We start from the raw sequence: 21,635 nt of genomic DNA, 5'->3' as shown, positions 1-21,635 counted from the left end.
GCCACACTAGACGATCTGAAAACCACCCCTGCTCAGGTGCATGCTATCATAAAAAACCTTGACACCTCAAAAGCATGTGGACCCGATCTTATCCCAGCTGTGCTATTAAAAAAGTGCTCAGCCGAAGTAGCTCCAGTTCTCTCCAAACTCTACAACAAATGTCTTAATGAAGCTTGCTTTCCGGGCTGTTGGAAAACTGCTTCTGTTGTACCAGTATTCAAGAATTCTGGTGAAAGGACAGACCCATCAAATTATCGCCCCATTAGCCTCCTTCCACTTCTTGCCAAAATATTTGAGACCATAATTAACCACGCTCTAATCCATCATCTTACAGATGCTAAACTACTGACTGACAAACAATATGGATTTAGACAAGCCCGTTCCACAGCAGACATCCTCACCGTGATCTCTGAACGTATATACCAATCACTGGACAAAGCGGGGGAAGGCAGAGCGGTAGCTCTAGATATATCTAAGGCTTTTGACAGGGTATGGCATGAGGGTCTCCTCAGTAAAATCAGATCATACGGTATCACTGGTAGAATACTTAACATAATTAAATCCTTCTTAGATAAGAGAAAAATCCAGGTAGTCCTCGACGGTCGCACATCTAAACAATATGATATAAATGCGGGAGTGCCCCAGGGTTCTATCCTTGGACCTCTATTGTTCCTGATATTCATAAATGACCTCCCCGACAACATTGCCTCTGAGATGGGTATATATGCTGATGACACTACACTCTATGGCAGACACGACAGGAAGACGAATGAACACATTTCTAAAGAAATGGCAGAAACACTAGAGGAAGACCTCCAATCTGTAGTGGAATGGGGACAAAAGTGGTTGGTCGCGTTCAATGCTGCCAAGACTAAACTAGTTTCATTCAATAATTACAAGAAACCCTCTCTACCACCAATAGCAATGGCCAACGACTCTTTATCTGAGAGTCCATCTTTCAAACTCCTTGGCCTAACGTTCACAGGAAACATGAGTTGGAACAATTACATTGAAGGCATTGCCAGGGCCGCTGCAAGAAAGGTGGGCTCTCTCTACCGTGCTAGAAAACTACTAACACCCGAAAGTATCCTGTACCTCTATAAGGCCACCATTCGCCCATGTATGGAGTATTGCTGCCACATCTGGGCTGGTGCATCTGCTACTAGTCTCTCGCTCCTTGACAAGGTTCAAAAGAGAGTCGCAAATCTGATAGGCCCTGAACTGGCATCTAAGCTTCAGCCTCTGTCCCATCGACGAAATGTTGCATCCCTCTGCCTGTTCTACAAGTATTTTAGTGGTGAATGCTCTGATGAACTGCAATCACTTGTGCCCCCACGACGCGAGCACCCTCGACAAACCCGACAGGCTACTAGATCCCACCCCCACACTGTAGAGGTCCCTAGATGTAAAAGATCTTTTTACTCCAATAGTTTCTTCCCCAGAACCGCAAGACTCTGGAATTCCATTCCAGGTCCCTGCTTCCCCAACAGTACTGACGTGCAGAAGTTCAAGTGTAACGTGAACCGACACCTTGCTGCCCAAATCCCTACATAGTACCCCAGTAGTTGTTGCCCCTGATAGTAGCCCCCTACACCAAAGTGGCAATTTGCCTTGTTTGGGGTGAAAATGTAATAAAAAAAAAAAAAAAAAAAAAAAAATATCATCAGAACTTCCTTTTCCCCCTCTTCCTCCTCCCCGCCTCCTTTTCCCCTCTTCCTCCTCCCCGTCTCTTCCCCCTTTTCCTTCTCCCCTTCTCTCATCCCCATTTTCTTCCCTCCTCTTCTCGTCTTTCCCCCTCCCCTCCTCTCCTCTAACCCTTTTCTCTTCTTTTTCCATATTCTCTTCTCTCTTCTTTCATTTCTAGCCGATACATCAGATATTTTTTTCTTTAGCTACTGCTGATCTTAAATTTTTACAAGCAATTAATGTTCAATTCAATAACATTGCATCATCCTGAAATGTTGCATAATGCATCTGTTGAGTGTTTCTTATACAGCACGTCGACGTCGCCATCTCAGCTGATTGTATTTTTAATAATGTAATCATATCTTTTTTTTTCCTTTTACTTTATTTGTTGCCAATTTGTAAATTACTAAAACGAATTGGGATGAAAACCTATTAAATTCTCTAATGTAAATCTTCAACAAAAACGTCATCTTCAGTTCCAGCCTAATTGATTAAAATCTCGTTTATCTAAACGACTGCTTTTCCGAGAAATAATTGCCCACAGAAAATATTTTCTGGCATTTCATGTTGCCATAGTTATGGTTTGTAGTTGAACTATTCAATGACTAAGCTATTATAAAAATGAAAATTGTTCAATTCTGTATAACTCCAACCTGATTACATTATTGTGAGAAAATGCCTTCGTTGACTAGATACACGGGACAAAGGCTTGAAAAATAATAGCGTCCATAGTCAACCACAGTTAAATACAGTTCATGGCGATAATGCATGATATCAACGGCCAGTTGGTTCCAATTCTCTGTTATACACAGTTCCTCTTTATTGTGCCTGGATAGCACAAGGTCAACGGATTGATACTTTCTACATTGTCCTGAACATCTTCCATTGTGATGTTTGGATTCACTTTGATTGTCAGATACAAAGTTATTTCCTTTCCAAAATGATTCGTAATATGCAGGTCCTTCAGATCTACTACACAGCACACCGGAGCCACAGGTATACAATTGTGTTATATTCATTACCTTGGTGGTTTTAAGGACCAAATTAGTGTATGTGAATACCAAATTCGTGCAAAAGTTAACTTAAAAAAAACAAAAAAAAAACCCAAAAAAAACTATGTCTCTGTTCAGTCTCAAGAGACAAAGGACACCTCTGTATGGGTAGCTTGTGAGGCAAGGGTTGCACAATCCCAACCACACCTCTCCTGAATCGGCACTGCTCGGGTCCAGTGGCAAGGAGAGGCCCAAGATTGACTGGAAACAATGCAGAGATAAACGAAGAGCACATACAGTACCTAGAATTCTGAAATAGTCACCCATTTTAGTACTGACGATGCTTGCCGTTGCTTAACTTCGGTGATCTGTTTAATAAAAAATAACACTGAAATTATGTCAAACTGTCAGTTAGCTTTCTTTTTCTTTCTTGCTGTCTTTTTATTATTGAACCAGTTGCCAGGCAAAGAGAGAAGGAGAAGAGACAGCTAGAATGAGAGATAGTTTTAAAGGAAACATGTTACACACATTTTATTCCTTGGAAACCAGGACAAGAATTCATCTAGTTTGGTGGATTATCCAACTTCGTGCTATTGCTTGAGGTACCATCACTTGAAGATGTACTATTCCTCGTAAAAACCGGTGTGGGTTAGCCATACTGAGATCGTATTTAGGTGGCAAATTTTAGTTGTGGGGAAAAGTATCTTCATGCCAGGTTGTTCTGACAAATCCCTGTACAGAGAGATCTTAGACACTGAAGGACAATGTCTAGTAGGCATTCAAGTTCTCTCCTAGCAAGCATTTGTATATTATGGTATGTAATATAACAAGCTATATATGATACTAGCCTGTGTGTCTGGGTGTTTGGAGGTGTGTGTTGAGCAAAAAAAAAAAAAAAAAAAAATGGTAGTAGGCAGACAGACTCGAACCCATACCACAAAGGAGGAAAAGAATGTGAAAAAAAAACAAAAAAAAACGTGACGTCTTTGCTGTTGTGCCCATCACTAAACCAGAAGTGATGTAGGCTTAAATTAAGGCTAGTCAATCAAAAAGAGGGGTGACTTTCAAAAATATCGACAAAAAAAGCGACCCCCCTCCCTGTAGGAAAGTGCCCTGTTAGGGGTGAAGGAATTAATGTTTTTAGCCAATTTTTCGATATTTGTCGTCAAAAGGGTTGAACTTCAAAACGATACCGATCTTGTGAAAATCCATCTCCTCTGTTGAAAGTTTTAGGCAGACATACAAACATACATACATTTAAACAGACAAGTGAAATTTATATTATGACTAGCGTGGAGTACCCGGTGTTGGCCAGGTGTTTGGGGTGTGTATGTAGGAGAGGGTGACGCTGTTTTAATATTATAAAAAAATTACAATGTTAAGAAAAATTGGAAAAACTAAAACAAAGCAAAACAGCAAACAAACGTAAAAATTAAAAAAAAAAAAAGGAAAAAAAAGGCGTAAAAGAGGAAGAAAAGGTAGAAAGACAGGCTCGAACCCAAACGTGATCGCTTTCTGAATTTTTGCGAGTGACGTTTAAGAAATTGCGATATAAGAGAACAGCGAGGGGGGGGGTCTTCTGAAATTCAACTAGTGCCGTTATAAGTAAATTCAACATAAAATGAAAAAAACAAATTGAGGGGAGGGGGGTCTGAAAGAAATATAAGATGGTTGAGTATGCTATCCTTAAGATCAACTTGGTAGATATAATAAACATTTATGACGGGAAAACGCTATCATTAAATAAAACAATCAGGAGATAAAAGTATAAATTAAGTACTGAAATAGAATGTAGTTATTAATATTAGAAATTAAACATAAAAATTAAAATACACTTATCTCGAACACGCATTCGTCTCCAGAGTGCAAACTGATTTGAAAAGACTTTTAGCTTTAATATCAGCGTCCCAAAAGACTTATTTTAAAAAAAATTTTTAATTAACAGCCAGCCATCGTTTTCTCCAGAATGTGCTGTGGCTATTGCGCACAGAAATCACTTTTTCCACTGCTTCCAACATAATAGATGTATGGAAACTAAAGCCGCTTTCAGGACTGCCAGCAACCATTGTAAGAAAGTAATAAAGAACGCAAGAGAGTTGTATGCTCAGTCCGTCAAGTCCAAAGTAGCTGAGCAGCGGCTTGGTTCCCACCAGTTTTGGCAAATAGCAAACAAAATCCTGAACAGAAGCGTGTGCTCTATCCCAACTATCATTAATGGACCTGAGTTAATCTCGTCAGCATTAGACAAAGCCAAACTCTTTGCCAAGAACTTTGCAGCCAATTCTACCCTTTGCGACCAAGGCCGCCAACCCCCAATATTTCCTCCTGTATCAGAAAACACACTATGTGATATACAAATAACCTTCTTAGTGACACACAATATGGTTTCCGTTCTGCTAGATCTACAGCAGATGTGCTTACAGTTATATCTCATAGGATTAGCGAATCTCTCGACAGAGGCAACCTTTCTAGGGCAATTGCTCTTGACATATTAAAGGCCTTTGATAGGGTATGGCATAGAGGTTTACTTCACAAGATCTCCAGCTATGGTATAGCTGGAAATGTCTTCTCAATTATTAAATCATTTCTCTTTGATAGGTTCATAAGAGTAGTAATTGATGGGCAAAAATCAGAAGCTCACAGTATAAATGCTGGAGTCCCTCAGGGGTCCATTCTGCGCCCAACTCTTTTCCTGATCTACATTAATGATCTTCCAAATCACATCCTTACATCATGCGTAGACATTTTTGCTGATGACACTACCATCTATGGTAGCACATCTAAGACAGTAAACGATCAAGTTCTCTCCGATTCTCTCTCCTCTGATCTTGATCACGTTGTACAATGGAGAAAGGAGTGACTGGTTACTTTTAATGCATCTAAAACCAAGCTTCTATCTTTACATCATCAATCTGATCTCCATCTGGCATCAATTAAAATGAATGGCTCTCGTCTTGGGGAGGCCTCAAGTTTTGACAGGCTTCTGGGCTTGTTGACCTTTACTCCTGATCTTAAATGGAATACGTACATCAAATCTGTTGCCAAGGCCGCTGGAAAAATGGTGGGATCCTTCTATCGATCCAGTAAATATCTCACTGCTGATGCAATTCTCTATCTATATAAGAGCCAGATACGTCCAAGGATGGAATACTGTTGCCACATATGGGCAGGAGCTGCTAGAAAAGACTTGTCCTGCCTTGATAGGGTTCAAAATAGACTTCGTGGCCTGGTGGGAGATATCCTTTTCTCTTCGCTGCAACCTCTATCTCACAGAAGAGATGTTGCGAGTTTGTCTCTGCTTTATCGTTATTTTCATGGAAAGTGTTCGACTGAGCTTCAATCTATGGTCCCCCCTTGCCAAACTTTCACAAGAAACACTAGACTAGCTGAAAACATTATCAATAATTTTCCCCACTCTTTATCTGTGCCTAAACCTAAACATAGATTCCATGATCAAAGCTTCTTTCTTAGAACTGCACACCTGTGGAATTGTCTTGTTTTCCTGCTTTCCAGCTGTCTATAATATGGTTGTCTTCAAGTCCAACGTGAACAAGTTTCTGATGAGCTGTTCCACTTAAGTTAACAAATTTACCGAACTTCCATTACTATCTATTACTATATTGTCCTTTTGACTACTGTACACTCTTTAACCCTTATCCTTGAATGGCTTATCGGCCTTGATAAGTGGTGACACCTATGTAACCCCCCCCCCCCCCCGAAGCATCGAGGCTAAGGCGGAAAAAAAATGCCCGACACGTTACCCCTACGCCAAAGAGACATACACTTAATAACGGATAAAATTAAACCTTTAAAAACACTTGCAGATGATTGAAACTAACATGAACGTTTTCTAGGTCAAACATGGCGTCATTGTCGTAGTAACAGAATGAGAGAAAATGAAGGCACGCTCCTTGTAGAAAAGGGTGAAGGAATTAATGTTTTTGGTTAATTTTTCGATATTTGTCGGGCGAAGGTTGGAGCTTTAAAATGATACCTATCTGGCAAAAATCCGTGGCCCGTGTCGAAAGTTTTTGCGAGACATACAAACACACACGCACACACACATTTTCGCTTTTATATATATAGATAGAAGATATGATAAGGAGAAATATGAGATTAGATATTATGATACATATTACGATATTATTTTGGATGATTTAATAGTTTATACTGATATGAGATACATATGATGAGAGGAAATATCTCATTTGATATTAGATACGAGATGATACAAAATAATGAGATATGATGTAATAAACAGAGGGAGAGAGTGATGGGAGAAAGAGTGATAGGTACCATATAAAATAAGAACGTGAAGAGGGTCAAACAGCAGTGATAGTGATAGACAGGAATTTAGTTAGAAATTCGAGATTTATTGAGTTAATTGCAAATAACGTTTAATTAGAACTATTAAAATGGAATAATAACTCAATCCCTAAACTGAGAAATATTTTAATATGTAATTTATGTGATTAAAATATATAATAAAAAAAAACCCTAAAGGAAACAAACGTTGATTAACTCAGCCGCGGTATATTAAGATTTAAAGCCTTTTGAGGTCTTTCTATCTAGATGCATCTTTACATCTCTGAAAAGCGATGTCCGTCAGTCTGTCATACTTCAGATTAAAATATTATTTTTCTACCAAAACATCTGTGAGAGGCTATCCTCATGAGTTGGTCTGTCACGCTGGCGTTTATAATCACCTTTTCATCGCTAAATGCACCAACTTAATGGGAGTCTATCTTAAAGAATATTCATGCTTGTTTCATGCTGAAACCCACTTCTATATTTAGGTCAGCATTCTTGGCGGCAATAATTGCGATATTTGACCTTAGCCCAAAGCCAATTTAGAAAATTGAAGATTGCCAACAAGTAAACCTTGACTTAATAAACTCTATCAATCTTGACCAGTAATGTTTTTATTCTATCAAGCTCATTTGCTTTTCATCACCCTCACTCTCCTGCACTCTGTTATCATTCTTTATTTCTCTTTCACTCACTCTCTCCCTCCCCCTCTCTCTCTCTCTCTCTCTATATATATATATATATATATATATATCTGTCCTTTCCCCTCTTTCATTTTCTTTCTCTTTCATTTCTCACTCTCACTTTCATTTCTCACTCTCTCTCTCACTTTCATTTCTCACTCTCTCTCTCACTTTCATTTCTCACTCTCTCTCTCACTTTCATTTCTCACTCTCTCTCTCACTTTCATTTCTCACTCTCTCTCTCACTTTCATTTCTCACTCACTCTCTCACTTTCATTTCTCACTCACTCTCTCACTTTCATTTCTCACTCACTCTCTCACTTTCATTTCTCACTCACTCTCTCACTTTCATTTCTAACTCTCTCACTTTCATTTCTCACTCTCTCACTTTCATTTCTCTCACTTTCATTTCTCACTCTCTCACTTTCATTTCTCACTCTCTCACTTTCATTTCTAACTCTCTCACTTTCATTTCTCTCTCTCATTTTCATTTCTCTCTCTCACTTTCATTTCTCTCTCTCTCACTTTCATTTCTCTCTCTCTCTCTCACTTTCATTTCTCTCTCTCACTTTCATTTCTCTCTCTCACTTTCATTTCTCTCTCTCACTTTCATTTCTCTCTCTCTCTCACTTTCATTTCTCTCTGTCTCTCACTTTCATTTCTCTCACTCTGTCTCTCACTTTCATTTCTCTCACTCTGTCTCTCACTTTCATTTCTCTCACTCTGTCTCTCACTTTCATTTCTCTCACTCTGTCTCTCACTTTCATTTCTCTCACTCTGTCTCTCACTTTCATTTCTCTCACTCTGTCTCTCACTTTCATTTCTCTCACTCTGTCTCTCACTTTCATTTCTCTCACTCTGTCTCTCACTTTCATTTCTCTCACTCTGTCTCTCACTTTCATTTCTCTCACTCTGTCTCTCACTTTCATTTCTCTCACTCTGTCTCTCACTTTCATTTCTCTCACTCTGTCTCTCACTTTCATTTCTCTCACTCTGTCTCTCACTTTCATTTCTCTCACTCTGTCTCTCACTTTCATTTCTCTCACTCTGTCTCTCACTTTCATTTCTCTCACTCTGTCTCTCACTTTCATTTCTCTCACTCTGTCTCTCACTTTCATTTCTCTCACTCTGTCTCTCACTTTCATTTCTCTCACTCTGTCTCTCACTTTCATTTCTCTCTCTCTCTCACTTTCATTTCTCTCTCTCTCACTTTCATTTCTCTCTCTCTCACTTTCATTTCTCTCTCTCTCACTTTCATTTCTCTCTCTCACACACTTTCATTTCTCTCTCTCTCACACTTTCATTTCTCTCTCTCACACTTTCATTTCTCTCTCTCTCACACTTTCATTTCTCTCTCTCTCTCACACTTTCATTTCTCTCTCTCTCTCACACTTTCATTTCTCTCTCTCTCTCACACTTTCATTTCTCTCTCTCTCTCTCTCACACTTTCATTTCTCTCTCTCTCTCTCTCACACTTTCATTTCTCTCTCTCTCTCTCACACTTTCATTTCTCTCTCTCTCTCTCACACTTTCATTTCTCTCTCTCTCTCTCACACTTTCATTTCTCTCTCTCTCTCACACTTTCATTTCTCTCTCTCTCTCTCACACTTTCATTTCTCTCTCTCTCTCTCTCACACTTTCATTTCTCTCTCTCTCTCTCTCACACTTTCATTTCTCTCTCTCTCTCTCACACTTTCATTTCTCTCTCTCTCTCTCACACTTTCATTTCTCTCTCTCTCTCTCACACTTTCATTTCTCTCTCTCTCTCTCACACTTTCATTTCTCTCTCTCTCTCTCACACTTTCATTTCTCTCTCTCTCTCTCACACTTTCATTTCTCTCTCTCTCTCTCACACTTTCATTTCTCTCTCTCTCTCTCACACTTTCATTTCTCTCTCTCTCTCACACTTTCATTTCTCTCTCTCTCACACTTTCATTTCTCTCTCTCTCACACTTTCATTTCTCTCTCTCTCACTCACACTTTCATTTCTCTCTCTCTCTCTCACACTTTCATTTCTCTCTCTCTCTCTCACACTTTCATTTCTCTCTCTCTCTCTCACACTTTCATTTCTCTCTCTCTCTCTCACACTTTCATTTCTCTCTCTCTCTCTCACACTTTCATTTCTCTCTCTCTCTCACACTTTCATTTCTCTCTCTCTCTCACACTTTCATTTCTCTCTCTCTCTCACACTTTCATTTCTCTCTCTCTCTCACACTTTCATTTCTCTCTCTCTCTCACACTTTCATTTCTCTCTCTCTCTCACACTTTCATTTCTCTCTCTCACTTTCATTTCACTTTCATTTCTCTCTCTCACTTTCATTTCTCTCTCTCACTTTCATTTCTCTCTCTCTCTCACTTTCATTTCTCTCTCTCACTTTCATTTCTCTCTCTCTCTTTCATTTCTCTCTCTCTCTCTCTTTCATTTCTCTCTCTCTCTCTCTCTCTTTCATTTCTCTCTCTCTCTCTTTCATTTCTCTCTCTCTCTCTCTTTCATTTCTCTCTCTCTCTCTCTTTCATTTCTCTCTCTCTCTCTCTTTCATTTCTCTCTCTCTCTCTCTCTCTTTCATTTCTCTCTCTCTCTCTCTCTCTTTCATTTCTCTCTCTCTCTCTCTCTCTTTCATTTCTCTCTCTCTCTCTCTCTTTCATTTCTCTCTCTCTCTCTCTTTCATTTCTCTCTCTCTCTCTCTCTTTCATTTCTCTCTCTCACTTTCATTTCTCTCTCTCTCACTTTCATTTCTCTCTCTCTCACTTTCATTTCTCTCTCTCTCACTTTCATTTCTCTCTCTCTCACTTTCATTTCTCTCTCTCTCACTTTCATTTCTCTCTCTCACACTTTCATTTCTCTCTCTCACACTTTCATTTCTCTCTCTCTCTCACTTTCATTTCTCTCTCTCTCTCACTTTCATTTCTCTCTCTCTCTCACTTTCATTTCTCTCTCTCTCACTTTCATTTCTCTCTCTCTCACTTTCATTTCTCTCTCTCACTTTCATTTCTCTCTCTCTCTTTCATTTCTCTCTCTCTCTTTCATTTCTCTCTCTCTCTCTCTCTCTTTCATTTCTCTCTCTCTCACTTCTCTCTCTCTCACTTCTCTCTCACACACTTTCATCTCTCTATCTCTCTCACACACTTTCATCTCTCTATCTCTCTCACACACTTTCATCTATCTCTCTCACACACTTTCATCTCTTTCTCTCTCTCTCTCACACACTTTCATCTCTCTCTTTCTCTCTTTCCTTTACCCCCTCTTTCTCTCTTACATTTTCTATCTTCTTCCATCTTGTACGCTTTCTCTCTATTGCTCTTTCTTGTACTTTCTTTTTCTCTTTCCTTCTCTTTCTTATTAGCACATTTCATAGTAACCTTTCCTATATGAATCGCTAGTGCATTGTCATACAGCATGTTTTGGCAGTTGTATGTTTCTCAGAAAGGCCCATCACTCTCCAGGTATTTTAGAACAAGGTTAGTATTTCACTCATAGAAGGAATGAATAAATTTCCCAACAATATTGGCCTGAAAGTGAACGTAACGATTCAAGCTGGATCTTAATTAACTGTGATTAGAACCATTTCATTAAAGCAGATGATTAAAATTTAGACCTCATTTTTTTGTATTAACCTCATATATATATTATATATTTTTTTTGGCAGTCACCACTTATCAAGGCTGAATGCCACTCGAGGATAAGGGTTAATGAATGTAAGGTGGTAGTTTAATAATCGTTTATTGTGTAAATTAGGTAGAATTTGATTCTTTATGGGGACGACTCAACAAGAACTTGTTTACATTGGATTGAAGGTTACCATGTTGTATTTACTGGAAAGCAGGACAGTGGAACAGTGTTCCACAGACAGACAGTTCTGGGAAAGAAGTTGTTCATGGAATCTGCATTTAGATTTAGGCACATATAGATAGTGGAGGAAATCGTTTATAATGGTTGTAGTTATTCGAGTGTTTTTTGTGAAGGTTTAGCATGGGGGAAAGTTTGGCATGGAGTTCAGTCGACCTATATAATAATAATAATAATACATTTCTTCTACTGTCAGTGATGAGTATGTTGGCGCAGAAATAAGACGTTTAATTTTTTTTAATCAAGTCCACATTAATTAAAGCCTAAAAACCAACCAAAGATGAGAGTTAATGTGATAGAATTAAATGAATATGGAAGGATTAATTCCCTCTTCCACTTAAAATAACAGTTAACTCCCTTTGTCAAAAATATTCCTCATGAAATGTGAAGACTGAAAGATAAAATAGAAAGTAAGTTACGAGGCTGTTGAAAGTAAACCCAAGGTCAACGTTCTACTTTCATCATTATAGATGGCTGCTGGCTCGCATAGAGATCGCCTGCCTTTTAACAGACTATATTATAATAGACTAGCATGAATACCCGGCGTTTTAGACACACCTATTATACTAAGGATATTGAGCAGTTTTTATTGTCAACTCAATCGTTATCCCCATAGCAATTTCAAAAATAAAAGAAAGGATAAAAAGCTGAAAATGTAATCGCCCCCCCAAAAAAAGAAGTATGTGATAACCTCTCTACCAGGTATTTTGGCAGGAGAGATAACAAAGAAAAACTATTCTCCAGATATTGAGCACTTTTTGTTGCCTGTGCGCTGGACCCCCCCCCCCTCCAAAAAATCAAAACCACTTTTCTTTCAATCAAAGTAGCAGGGAGTGCTTGTGTAACCATAAAAAGGAAAAATGAACCGCAGCGGCCAGGCTGAAACATGAAACGCGATAGAGGGGAAGAAGGCAAAAAAAGTTACAGGCCAACGCGTTTGCCCACCCAGCCACAAGTGCTTATGATGCCATAACGTTGCAAAATAAGGTTTTTAAACAGTTTTAGTTAATTACGCGTCAATATGAAGTTCGATTTGGACACACCTGCTATACTAAGGATATGAACACTTTCATCGTTGCCTCACAATTTCCAAGATAAAAGAACGGCTAAAAGCACGAAAATGTAATCGCCCAAAAAAAAAAGTATGTGACAACCTCCCCACCAGATATTTTGGCAGAAGAGATATGTAGAGAAGTTATTCTCCGGATATTGACCACTTTTTGTTGCCCGTGCGCTGGAAACCCCTGCCCCCTAAATAAATAAATGAATCAAAACAACTTTTCTTTTGATCAAAATAGCAGTGAGCGCCCGTGACATTGAAAAAAAAAAAAAAAAATGAAACACGAAAGAGGGGGGAAAAAATGCATTTTCCCACATGGGCACGAGTGCTTATGACGTTATGACGTTGCAAAAAAAGGTTTTTAAACATAGATTTAGTTAATTATGCATGTGTGACTTCTGAAAAGTCACACGACCCCCCCCCTCCATCCAAAAAAAATTGTCCAGTTGATTGCCACAGAATTAATCTTGTTTTTCTGATTTTCACATATTATGTATCCAAAGCATTGCTCTTTCAGATGGTATTAGTTTCAACCCAGTTGGATGCGGCTAACAAAAGTTTTTAGTGGACATACAAACACACACACACACACACACTAACACAGACGACTTTCCTTTATATAATAGACTAGGGGGGGGGTAGAAAAAAAAAAAGAAGACATCTCCCACCACGATTCAAACTTACAACCTTTGGATAATGATGCCGACCTCTAATCAAGTGAGCTAAGAACGTTGACGAAATTGGGTTGTTTTTTTTTAATATTTTAACTAAATCATGTTCTGGCGTCATTTGCGCATGCATAGAAGCCATCTTGTCATGAGAGGATGGTTTTTTGCTACCCCTTCCCTGTACAAAAATGGCTAGTTTAGCGTGAAGGAATTAATGTTTTGAGCCAATTTTTTTATATTTATCAGGCGAAGGTTCGAGCTTGAAAATGATACCTATTTGACGAAAATCCGTGGCCTGTGTTGAAATTTTTGCGAGACATACAAACACACACACATACATACATACATACAGAAACTGAGACATATGCATGCAAGTATTATGTTTTTTCTGAACAGTTCATTTCTTGTAAGTAAAAAAATTAAAAAAAATATACTTAAGCATAGATCTAAACCTAAACACTGATTCAAGTACGATAACCATTAGGCCAGCTTTAACATAAGGAAACTGTCATGTGAATGATTCACACATGCGCAGTCGTGAAACAGTTGATAGATAAATATCTGATTATCCCTAATACCAGTTTTTCAATTTGGACTCCTTAGCAGCCCTTTTTTTCCAGATGAAAACTGATTAAGATATACCAAATTTCAAGTCTGTAGATGAAAAACTCATTGAGTATATAGGTTGAGAGTTGTCCTCTCTCACACACACAAACACACACACACTTTCTCACTTATATACAGTTAAATGACTAGATTTTAGATTTTAACCTCCTTCAAAATAGTAAATGAATCAACTTATCTATAATACGAGCGGCGTACAATAAGTAATGCCCCTGACCCACTTCCAGTTGTCTGATCTAGCTGAAATTTTGCATGTGCACTGATTTATATCTCTACGTGTTATGTGGCAAATTACAGCTCTAAACTAATTGTGGTTTCTGTTTTACAGGTGTTTGAACTGAGTCAGGTGTGAAATGGAACCTGTTGAATGTCGAGCAGTGATCCGGTTTTTTTATTTGAAAGGACGCACACCACAGGAGACTTTTGATGAAATGAAAGAAACTTATGGTGCACCATCATATGACCTTATAAAACACTGGCATCGTGAATTCAAACATATCCGGAAGTCTGTGGAAACAACTCCCAGACCTGCCCCCCCCCTTCTGCCATTGATGAGGCATCTGTCCAAGTTGAGGCAGCCATTTTGGAAGATCGGCGCATTACTATTCGCCAAATAGCCCAAGATGTCAAGATTAGTACAGGGTCTGTGGAAACTATCATTCATGACCATATGCATAAGGTGTCTACCAGATGGATTCCCAGGTTGCTCACACCATTCCAGAAGCGAGAATGTGTTGAGTGCTGGAGGATGAATTTGGAGATGTGCCAAGAAGATGAGTCAAAGTTTTTCAAAAAACTGATTACACAGGATGAAACCTGGGTCCATCACTATGATCCAGAGACCAAAGCCCAGTCAATGCAGTGGAAGCACTTGAACTCACCACCTCCAAAGAAGGCAAGGGTCATGCTCAGTTTTCTGGGACCAGGACGGAGTAGTGATGACAGATTTCCTGGCAAAGGGTACCACAATTACAGAAAATTAAGGGAAGCTATCAAAATCAAGAGGTAGGGCAAGATCAGCAAAGGTACCCTCCTCCTGTAGGACAACGCTCTGGTCCACAACTCACATGTTACCAGATCAGAAGCACGGGCGTGTGGTTATGAAATCCTTCCCCATCCTCCCTACTCTCCTGACCTTGCACCCTCTGACCTTCACCTCTTCCCAGCCATGAAGTTGTTTTTGAAGGGAAAGCGTTTCCCAGATGATGCAGCCTTGATTTCTGAAGTCACGTCGTGGTTGGAGGACCAACCTGGGGTGTTCTACAAAAACGGTCTCCAGAGCTGCATCAAACGATGGGAGAAATGCATAACTCTGAGTGGTTCCTATGTAGAGAAAGACTAATAACTGTGCCAAGTTTCATTGCTCTACTGCTATGGGAAGTGGGTCAGGGGCAGGGGCATTACTTATTGCACGCCCGTCGTGTGTGTATATATATATATGTGTGTGTAGCATTTATGCTAATACATTTAATTGGGTTGCTATACATACTTTCCTTTGTCCATCCGTTGTCATAAGTTGTAAAAACATCCAACAGATGTTGATAACTTTAGTTGTTACATAACATCTAAAACACTGCCAGTCTCCATTAGTTACGTGTGTGTTTCTTAATCTTATACTCTTCTCATAAGAATATGCATCTACATATTTACAAATGTATACAGAATTATATTTTGTTGTTTTATTACTGTTGCACTTCTCGTCATTTTACATATATTTCATTTTGCAATAAGAATCGGTAAAATCCTTTTTGCACCCCAAACAAAGCATATTGCTACTTGGAGTGGACGTAAGGGGACCAAGGGGAGTTGAGTAACGGGATCTTTGATTACATTTAAATTTCTACATGTTAGTACAGTCAGGGAAGCAAGAAACAGAGAGGGAATTCCAAAGTTTAGCAGTTCGGAGGAATAGACTTAGAGTAGAGTCCTAGAGTGTAAATTAAAAACGAAGCCCACTCCCCTCCAACACACACATTATGGCCAAGTAAACAAGTCAGTGAGTACCCTCACACCACACGTACACACTTTGGTTTCATAATGAAAGGAAATTCCACCATAATGCATTTCTGTTCATTTGTAAAAAAAAATCCGTTCCGGTCAGTGTACTTTTGTGTATTGTGATTCTTGGTTTCTTCAATTTTCTCAGACAGCATCAGTAGAAGATAATGTGATAATTGAACTTCGGCTTTTCTTTTTGTGGCGAATGGCTTAGCATTTAGGATGAAAAGAGACTTCCGATTTTTGCTGGTTGAATTTACTTGCAAAGGTAGTGATCTAGTTCTAAATTGTAAATTGAAAGCAAAGCTCAATATCCATATACGCATTATGACCAAGAAAAAAAATAGAATAAAATAAAAATAATCCTCGCCACCCCATTATTTGCAGTACTATATATTAAATTCAGTATCATATATTTTAGTTTTAGTTGAGAACAAATCAGGCGAGTAGAAAGTAGACCTTTTGGCAGCTTCCTAACTCTCGCTTCCCTTATTTTGTCCTTTGGTATTCACATCCCATCAGCAATGTTTGTGACAAAGGGGGAAGAATTGCTGTTTTCTGGGTCAAAATCCATCTAATACTTATTGTTGGTTAGTTTTTGACTTTGAAGTAGTATCTTTTTTTAGCTTCTTACATCAAGTGGCTTCATGCCTTGTCTGAAGTGATTTCCATGATTTCTATTAAAAAAAAAAAATAGCTAACACCAGTAGATTATAATATGACAATTGAGCTTCTTTTTTTTTTTTTTTTTTTTTTTTTAAGAAATGACTTAAATTTATTGAGTTTGAACTTCAGCAGGTGAAAGTCTGGCCGTGTAATAAAAACTAAATTTTTGCTCTTTCATAATCACCAGTTTCATTTTCATCCCTGCATTCATTCACAAAATCAAACAAAAAAAAAAAAAAGAAAGAAAATGATACCAAGCAATTTCCGTTGTAATTAACTGTTTTAATCCTTGGAAACTAGCAACAGACAATCAAAATTGCTATTTGGGATCATCTATAATGTTGAATATCTTGCCCCCCACCCTCTCCAGTCCTACATACAAATGATTGAATGCTATTATTGTTGATGATTAAAATGAAAATGGCGTTTGTATGCCAACATGACATTTGTGCACCGCTTGTGAAGATGATCATGCAATTGTTCTGTAGGTTCGAGACTGATTTGAGCTCTGAAGTATTTCCTGTATGTTGGACACCTGTGGAATAATTCTGTATCAAAGGTGTTGACTGCTCGCTCTTTTTTAATGTCTTGCGTTCTTCATTGTGTAAGGATCTAGCAATTGTAGTTCCTTTGTGAGTTGCGGTATGCCAGGAACTTGTCTTGGGTTAGTTTTTCCCATGAGTTAAGATACAAACCTCACTTTTTGAGTGAGACCTTTAGATTGTCCTTGAACTGTTTCGGCTGTCCTCCTGCGGGTCTTTTTCCTTTGGACAGTTTACCGTAGAGGACCTGTTTTAGGAGTCTTGAATTGGACATGCGGCATATATGACCTCCCAAAGTTGAACAAATAGGAAAACAGTCGTGTATCCATGCTAGAAAACTACTTGTGCCAAGAAAAGTGTTCTCTTTGTTAATTTATACAAAACCTGCCAAAGTCAAAAGTGTGAAAGAAAAGAAAATCACCTGCAAGTTGTGCTCAAGCTTTGTTCGAACACTCTGGTTGCACGTGTCAAGAGATGGAATATAGAAAATTTTACAAACATGCCTCAGTTTGTACACACACACACACACACACACACACACACACACACACACACAGAATTTACCTTTTAATAATAAAGATATAAAAATGGTATTAAAATCCTTTAAAAACTAATTTGCCATCACATAGAAAAATTTCTGGAATTCCTACAGCTACGTGCTTTGAAAACATTCTCTATTCTCTGGATATTGAGCACATTTTGTTGTCCGTGCATTAAAAAGAACTCCTCCCTCCCCCCAAAAATAAATAGATAAATAAAAATAAATCAAAACAACTTTTGTTTCAATAAAAATAGTAGCGGATGCCCAAACGACCCAAAAAAAAAAAAAAAAAAAAAAAATTTTGTGCATAATGTTTTTATTTTCTTTTTTTAATTTTTTGTAAAGACACTTTTTTCACTGGCTTTTCTTTGTTTTTCGTAAATAAAGGAAATTTTCAATTTGGCTTTTTATGGGGCGGGGGCTTTTTTGATTTACGTTTTTTTAGTCGGGGGGGGGGGAGCTTTTTTGTTTCTGGAAGTATGGCTGAAGTTTGAATTTGAAGCGGTCAAAGTTTCTGTATAGCCATTTCAAGAATATTAAAAACAAACAAATGAAATATATATATATATATATATATATATATATATATATAAGCCTGGGTGCCCGGTGTTGCCCGGGTGGTTGGAAATGTGTGTTGAGCGAAAAAAAAAAAAAAAAAAAAAAAAAAAGTGGTAGTAGGCAGGCTGGCTCGAACCTATACCGAGGAGGAGGAAAAGAATGTGAAAAAAAAAGTGATGTGTTCGCTGTTGCGTCCATCGTCAAACCAGAAGTGACGTAAGTTTAAATTAAGGCTAGACAATCGAAAAGAGGGGATGCAGTTTACTTTTTTAAAACTTTACTCTAATTACTATTTAAGCTTGAAAACAGACATAAGTTAACCTATTGAAATAAATCAAAAATGTACTTTAAATATTTTATCTAATATATAAAATTAAGTTAATAAAATATTTAAAGTCAGACCTAAATGGCAATGCATCTGATATATTGATATTTGATTCTGACAAGACAATTTGTCTTCATCACCCTTCTATTATATCGAAAGCAAGAAAATAATGTCTTTCACTTCAGTTTCTTTACAAAAAATTATTTCATCTGGGAGGATTGTTACAGTGGAGGCAAATTTAAATGACCTAAAAGAACAGTATCAAGATGTTTTTTAAGATTAGCAAATATTAAATGTAAGGGAGATAACTAATATTTTCACTTGATTGTTAAAAATGGCATTATTCCCTTTACATAATCATCCTTTCTATATATTGGTATAACTATGTTACCACTTTCTGCGTTTCTCGCATAGACATTATTTTTTACATTTTGTATTCATCCAATATTTATTGAAGTAAACAATAAAAATTATAAATTTATTTATTTCTGTATATAAATTCAAAAATATGCAAAAACCAAAAAAAGGAAACTACAACGATGTTAATGAAATTTGAATAATTAAATTTGGGTTGGTATAACTAGTTAGTTTTCGCCAGTGTTTTGATAAATCTTTGCAGCAATTTGTGTACAGATATTTTTGCATCATTTGTAATTGATAATTTAATTGCTCCTTGAAAATCTATGAATGTATAAAAATAAATGCCTTTTCTTTCCATTTCTGAGTTGATATAACTTTCATGTTTTTTAGGGCCTGTTTCCACCCGGCCAAGGTGCAACAATTGGTGTCGATTTCATGATAAAGAGTGTCGAGATAGACGGTGACAAAGTAAAGGTAATGAACATTGATTTTACTCAAAATCTTTATCTTCCATCAGTTACAAATGTCGTGATGTACTAATCAACGAATACAATAAAATCCTCATTCAAATATTTTCTTTGAAAGCCTTCAAAACTTGTCTCTCTCACGTGCTATGTTATTTGTGGTAATTTGACATTTTTCAGTCAATTATATGCGATCAAATGCTGTTTCCATAGTCTTCTCTTTTATCTCATCTTCATTTCTTATTCTGGCAGTGTTATCGTCTCTCACATTGGTGTCTACTGAAAGCGAGCACGGGTTCACAAACATAAAAAAAAAAAGACAAAAAATAAAACTCAAGATTCCAACGCAGAAAACACAAACTTTGGACCATTCCATAGTTATCAGTTAGGCTCTGGGTTTGTGTGTGACATCAAGCTTCTAAGCATTAACAGTCGTCTGTCGAGGCCTCTTTATCGTCAGCTCATCTCTTTCTGCTCTGAGCCACAACCTGCCATGCACTGTTACAAACTGAAAACTGTCCCTAACTGTTGTAAAAAAAAAACAACAAAAAGATAAAGAAAAATATATTGACCTCTATGTCTGGTCCTTTGTTTCAGTTACTGTCACACCTTGATTAACAATCCTATTTTAACTATTTTTGTGTGTCTTGCTGAACAACTTCCTCTTCATTGTTTTTCTACTAACCTCACTTCCTATACCTTTGTTTTGCTGATCAACTTATTCCCTCTTTTTTTTTGTCATTTCCTAAAACTTTGTGGAGAGGGTGGGGGTTGCACTGATTGCATCATGACTAGGTTCACTTTTAAATATTGATTGTAACTATGAATACTAAATTGTTTCATTTTACTATTATCCTTTTTGTAAACTTTACCATTTTAGAGGTGCATCCCCATAAACTTGAACCTGTTTTTAACACACTTTTAAAGTAAGTTAGATATAAAAATTTTGATATAGAAAAGAATTGTTCTACATTATTAAATGATTGGTAGATGGATAGACACTTGAGGATAGTGTCTAGTAGGCGTTCAAGTTCTCTCCAGGTTATATATATATATATATATATATATATATATATATATATATATATATATTATTTGTTTTTTTTTTTTGTTTTTTTTGCAATACATTTTGAATGAATTCAATTATTTACGAAAGTGCATTTTTACCTTAATGTGAGTTGGGAATAACTTTCCCTTTAATCAATTTGGTACTCCTATATGAGGAGTGGCATGTATATTGTCTTTAAAATATAATTATCCACTGACACATGTTTCATCGTCTACGTAGATGATGAAACACGTGTCAGTGGATAATTATATTTAAAAAAAAAAAACTATGTTTGTGTGCATGCGTGTGAAAATTTGATGAAATGCATAGACAAATGAAGAAGACGTCTATATGGAACACAAAGAAATCCACACAACTGACATGCACAGACAGATCAATATTTTTTCCTAGATGTTTATGACTTTCTCAAAAGAAAAGGCATGAAACAGGCAAAAACGATATAATTTATTCATTTAATGAAGGGTTATCAATTTTTTTTAAAAATGTGCACAGCAAAATCGTATTTACAAAAATTATCAGTGAAGTCTTGTTTCCGAATTCGCTTCACAATCCTTCCTTTATTTTTCCTTATAAAATGAAGTTTTATTAAAATTCCATTATGCTTGGTAGGAGTAACAAAGTCAAAAATGGTGTTGTATGCTTTATAAACATAAAAAGAAATAAGCTTAGAGCTACAACAGAGACAACTATTGTTATATTCTACCATTAAAAATGAGTGATTCCCCTTGCTGATTTTTATTTTTAGATGATTATTTGAAAATGTTTCCTATTATTAGTGGCTTGAATCAGAGTATGTATTTTAAGAAATAAATTCTAGTGAAGTATTTTTAAGTTTTGAGAGACAATATAATACCTCCTGTAAGAGTGCCTGCATGTGTGATTGTGAAGCAAGGATTGTGTAATCCCTAATCACACATTTGTTGCATCAACACTGCTTGATTCCAGTGGCAAGGAGAAGTCCAAGACAGTTGGGAAAAAATGCTGAGATAATAGATAGCATATACAGCACTTGGGTTTCCAAAATGGTCAACCATTTTAGTACTGGCCACGCTCAACATTGCTTAACTTTGGTGGTCTAATGGGAATCAGTGTTAATGTGATTATGTTTTATGTATGAAATTGTTATATTGTCAATAACATGGTACAACAATAATAAATTAAAATTGGATAGTCAGAAGCAAAGTTTGGTTTGTCAGCTAAAGTTTCTTTTAAAATCTAATAAAATAACTTTGTATATCAGAGAT

The 21,635-nt window shown here is 37.1% G+C and overlaps 1 protein-coding gene across 2 annotated transcripts in view; it reads left to right on the top strand.

Annotated features, from left to right (window-relative positions):
* The window catches only part of LOC145254843 (ras-related protein Rab-30-like), a 204,852-nt gene that overhangs the window by 157,955 nt on the left and 25,262 nt on the right, over positions 1-21,635 (top strand). For both annotated transcript variants that reach the window (XM_080113685.1, XM_080113695.1), the window contains exon 3: positions 19,249-19,332. In XM_080113685.1, coding sequence (XP_079969811.1) covers positions 19,249-19,332 — 84 coding nt within the window. The remainder of the gene's footprint in view (positions 1-19,248; positions 19,333-21,635) is intronic.

Source organism: Euprymna scolopes, chromosome 3 (genome assembly GCF_053919585.1).
Source record: "Euprymna scolopes isolate OS-2025 chromosome 3, ASM5391958v1, whole genome shotgun sequence".
In the NCBI taxonomy this organism is placed as follows: domain Eukaryota; kingdom Metazoa; phylum Mollusca; class Cephalopoda; order Sepiida; family Sepiolidae; genus Euprymna; species Euprymna scolopes.
Note: the sequence above shows the minus strand (reverse complement) of the source record. Positions and strands in the feature narration are given on the sequence as shown.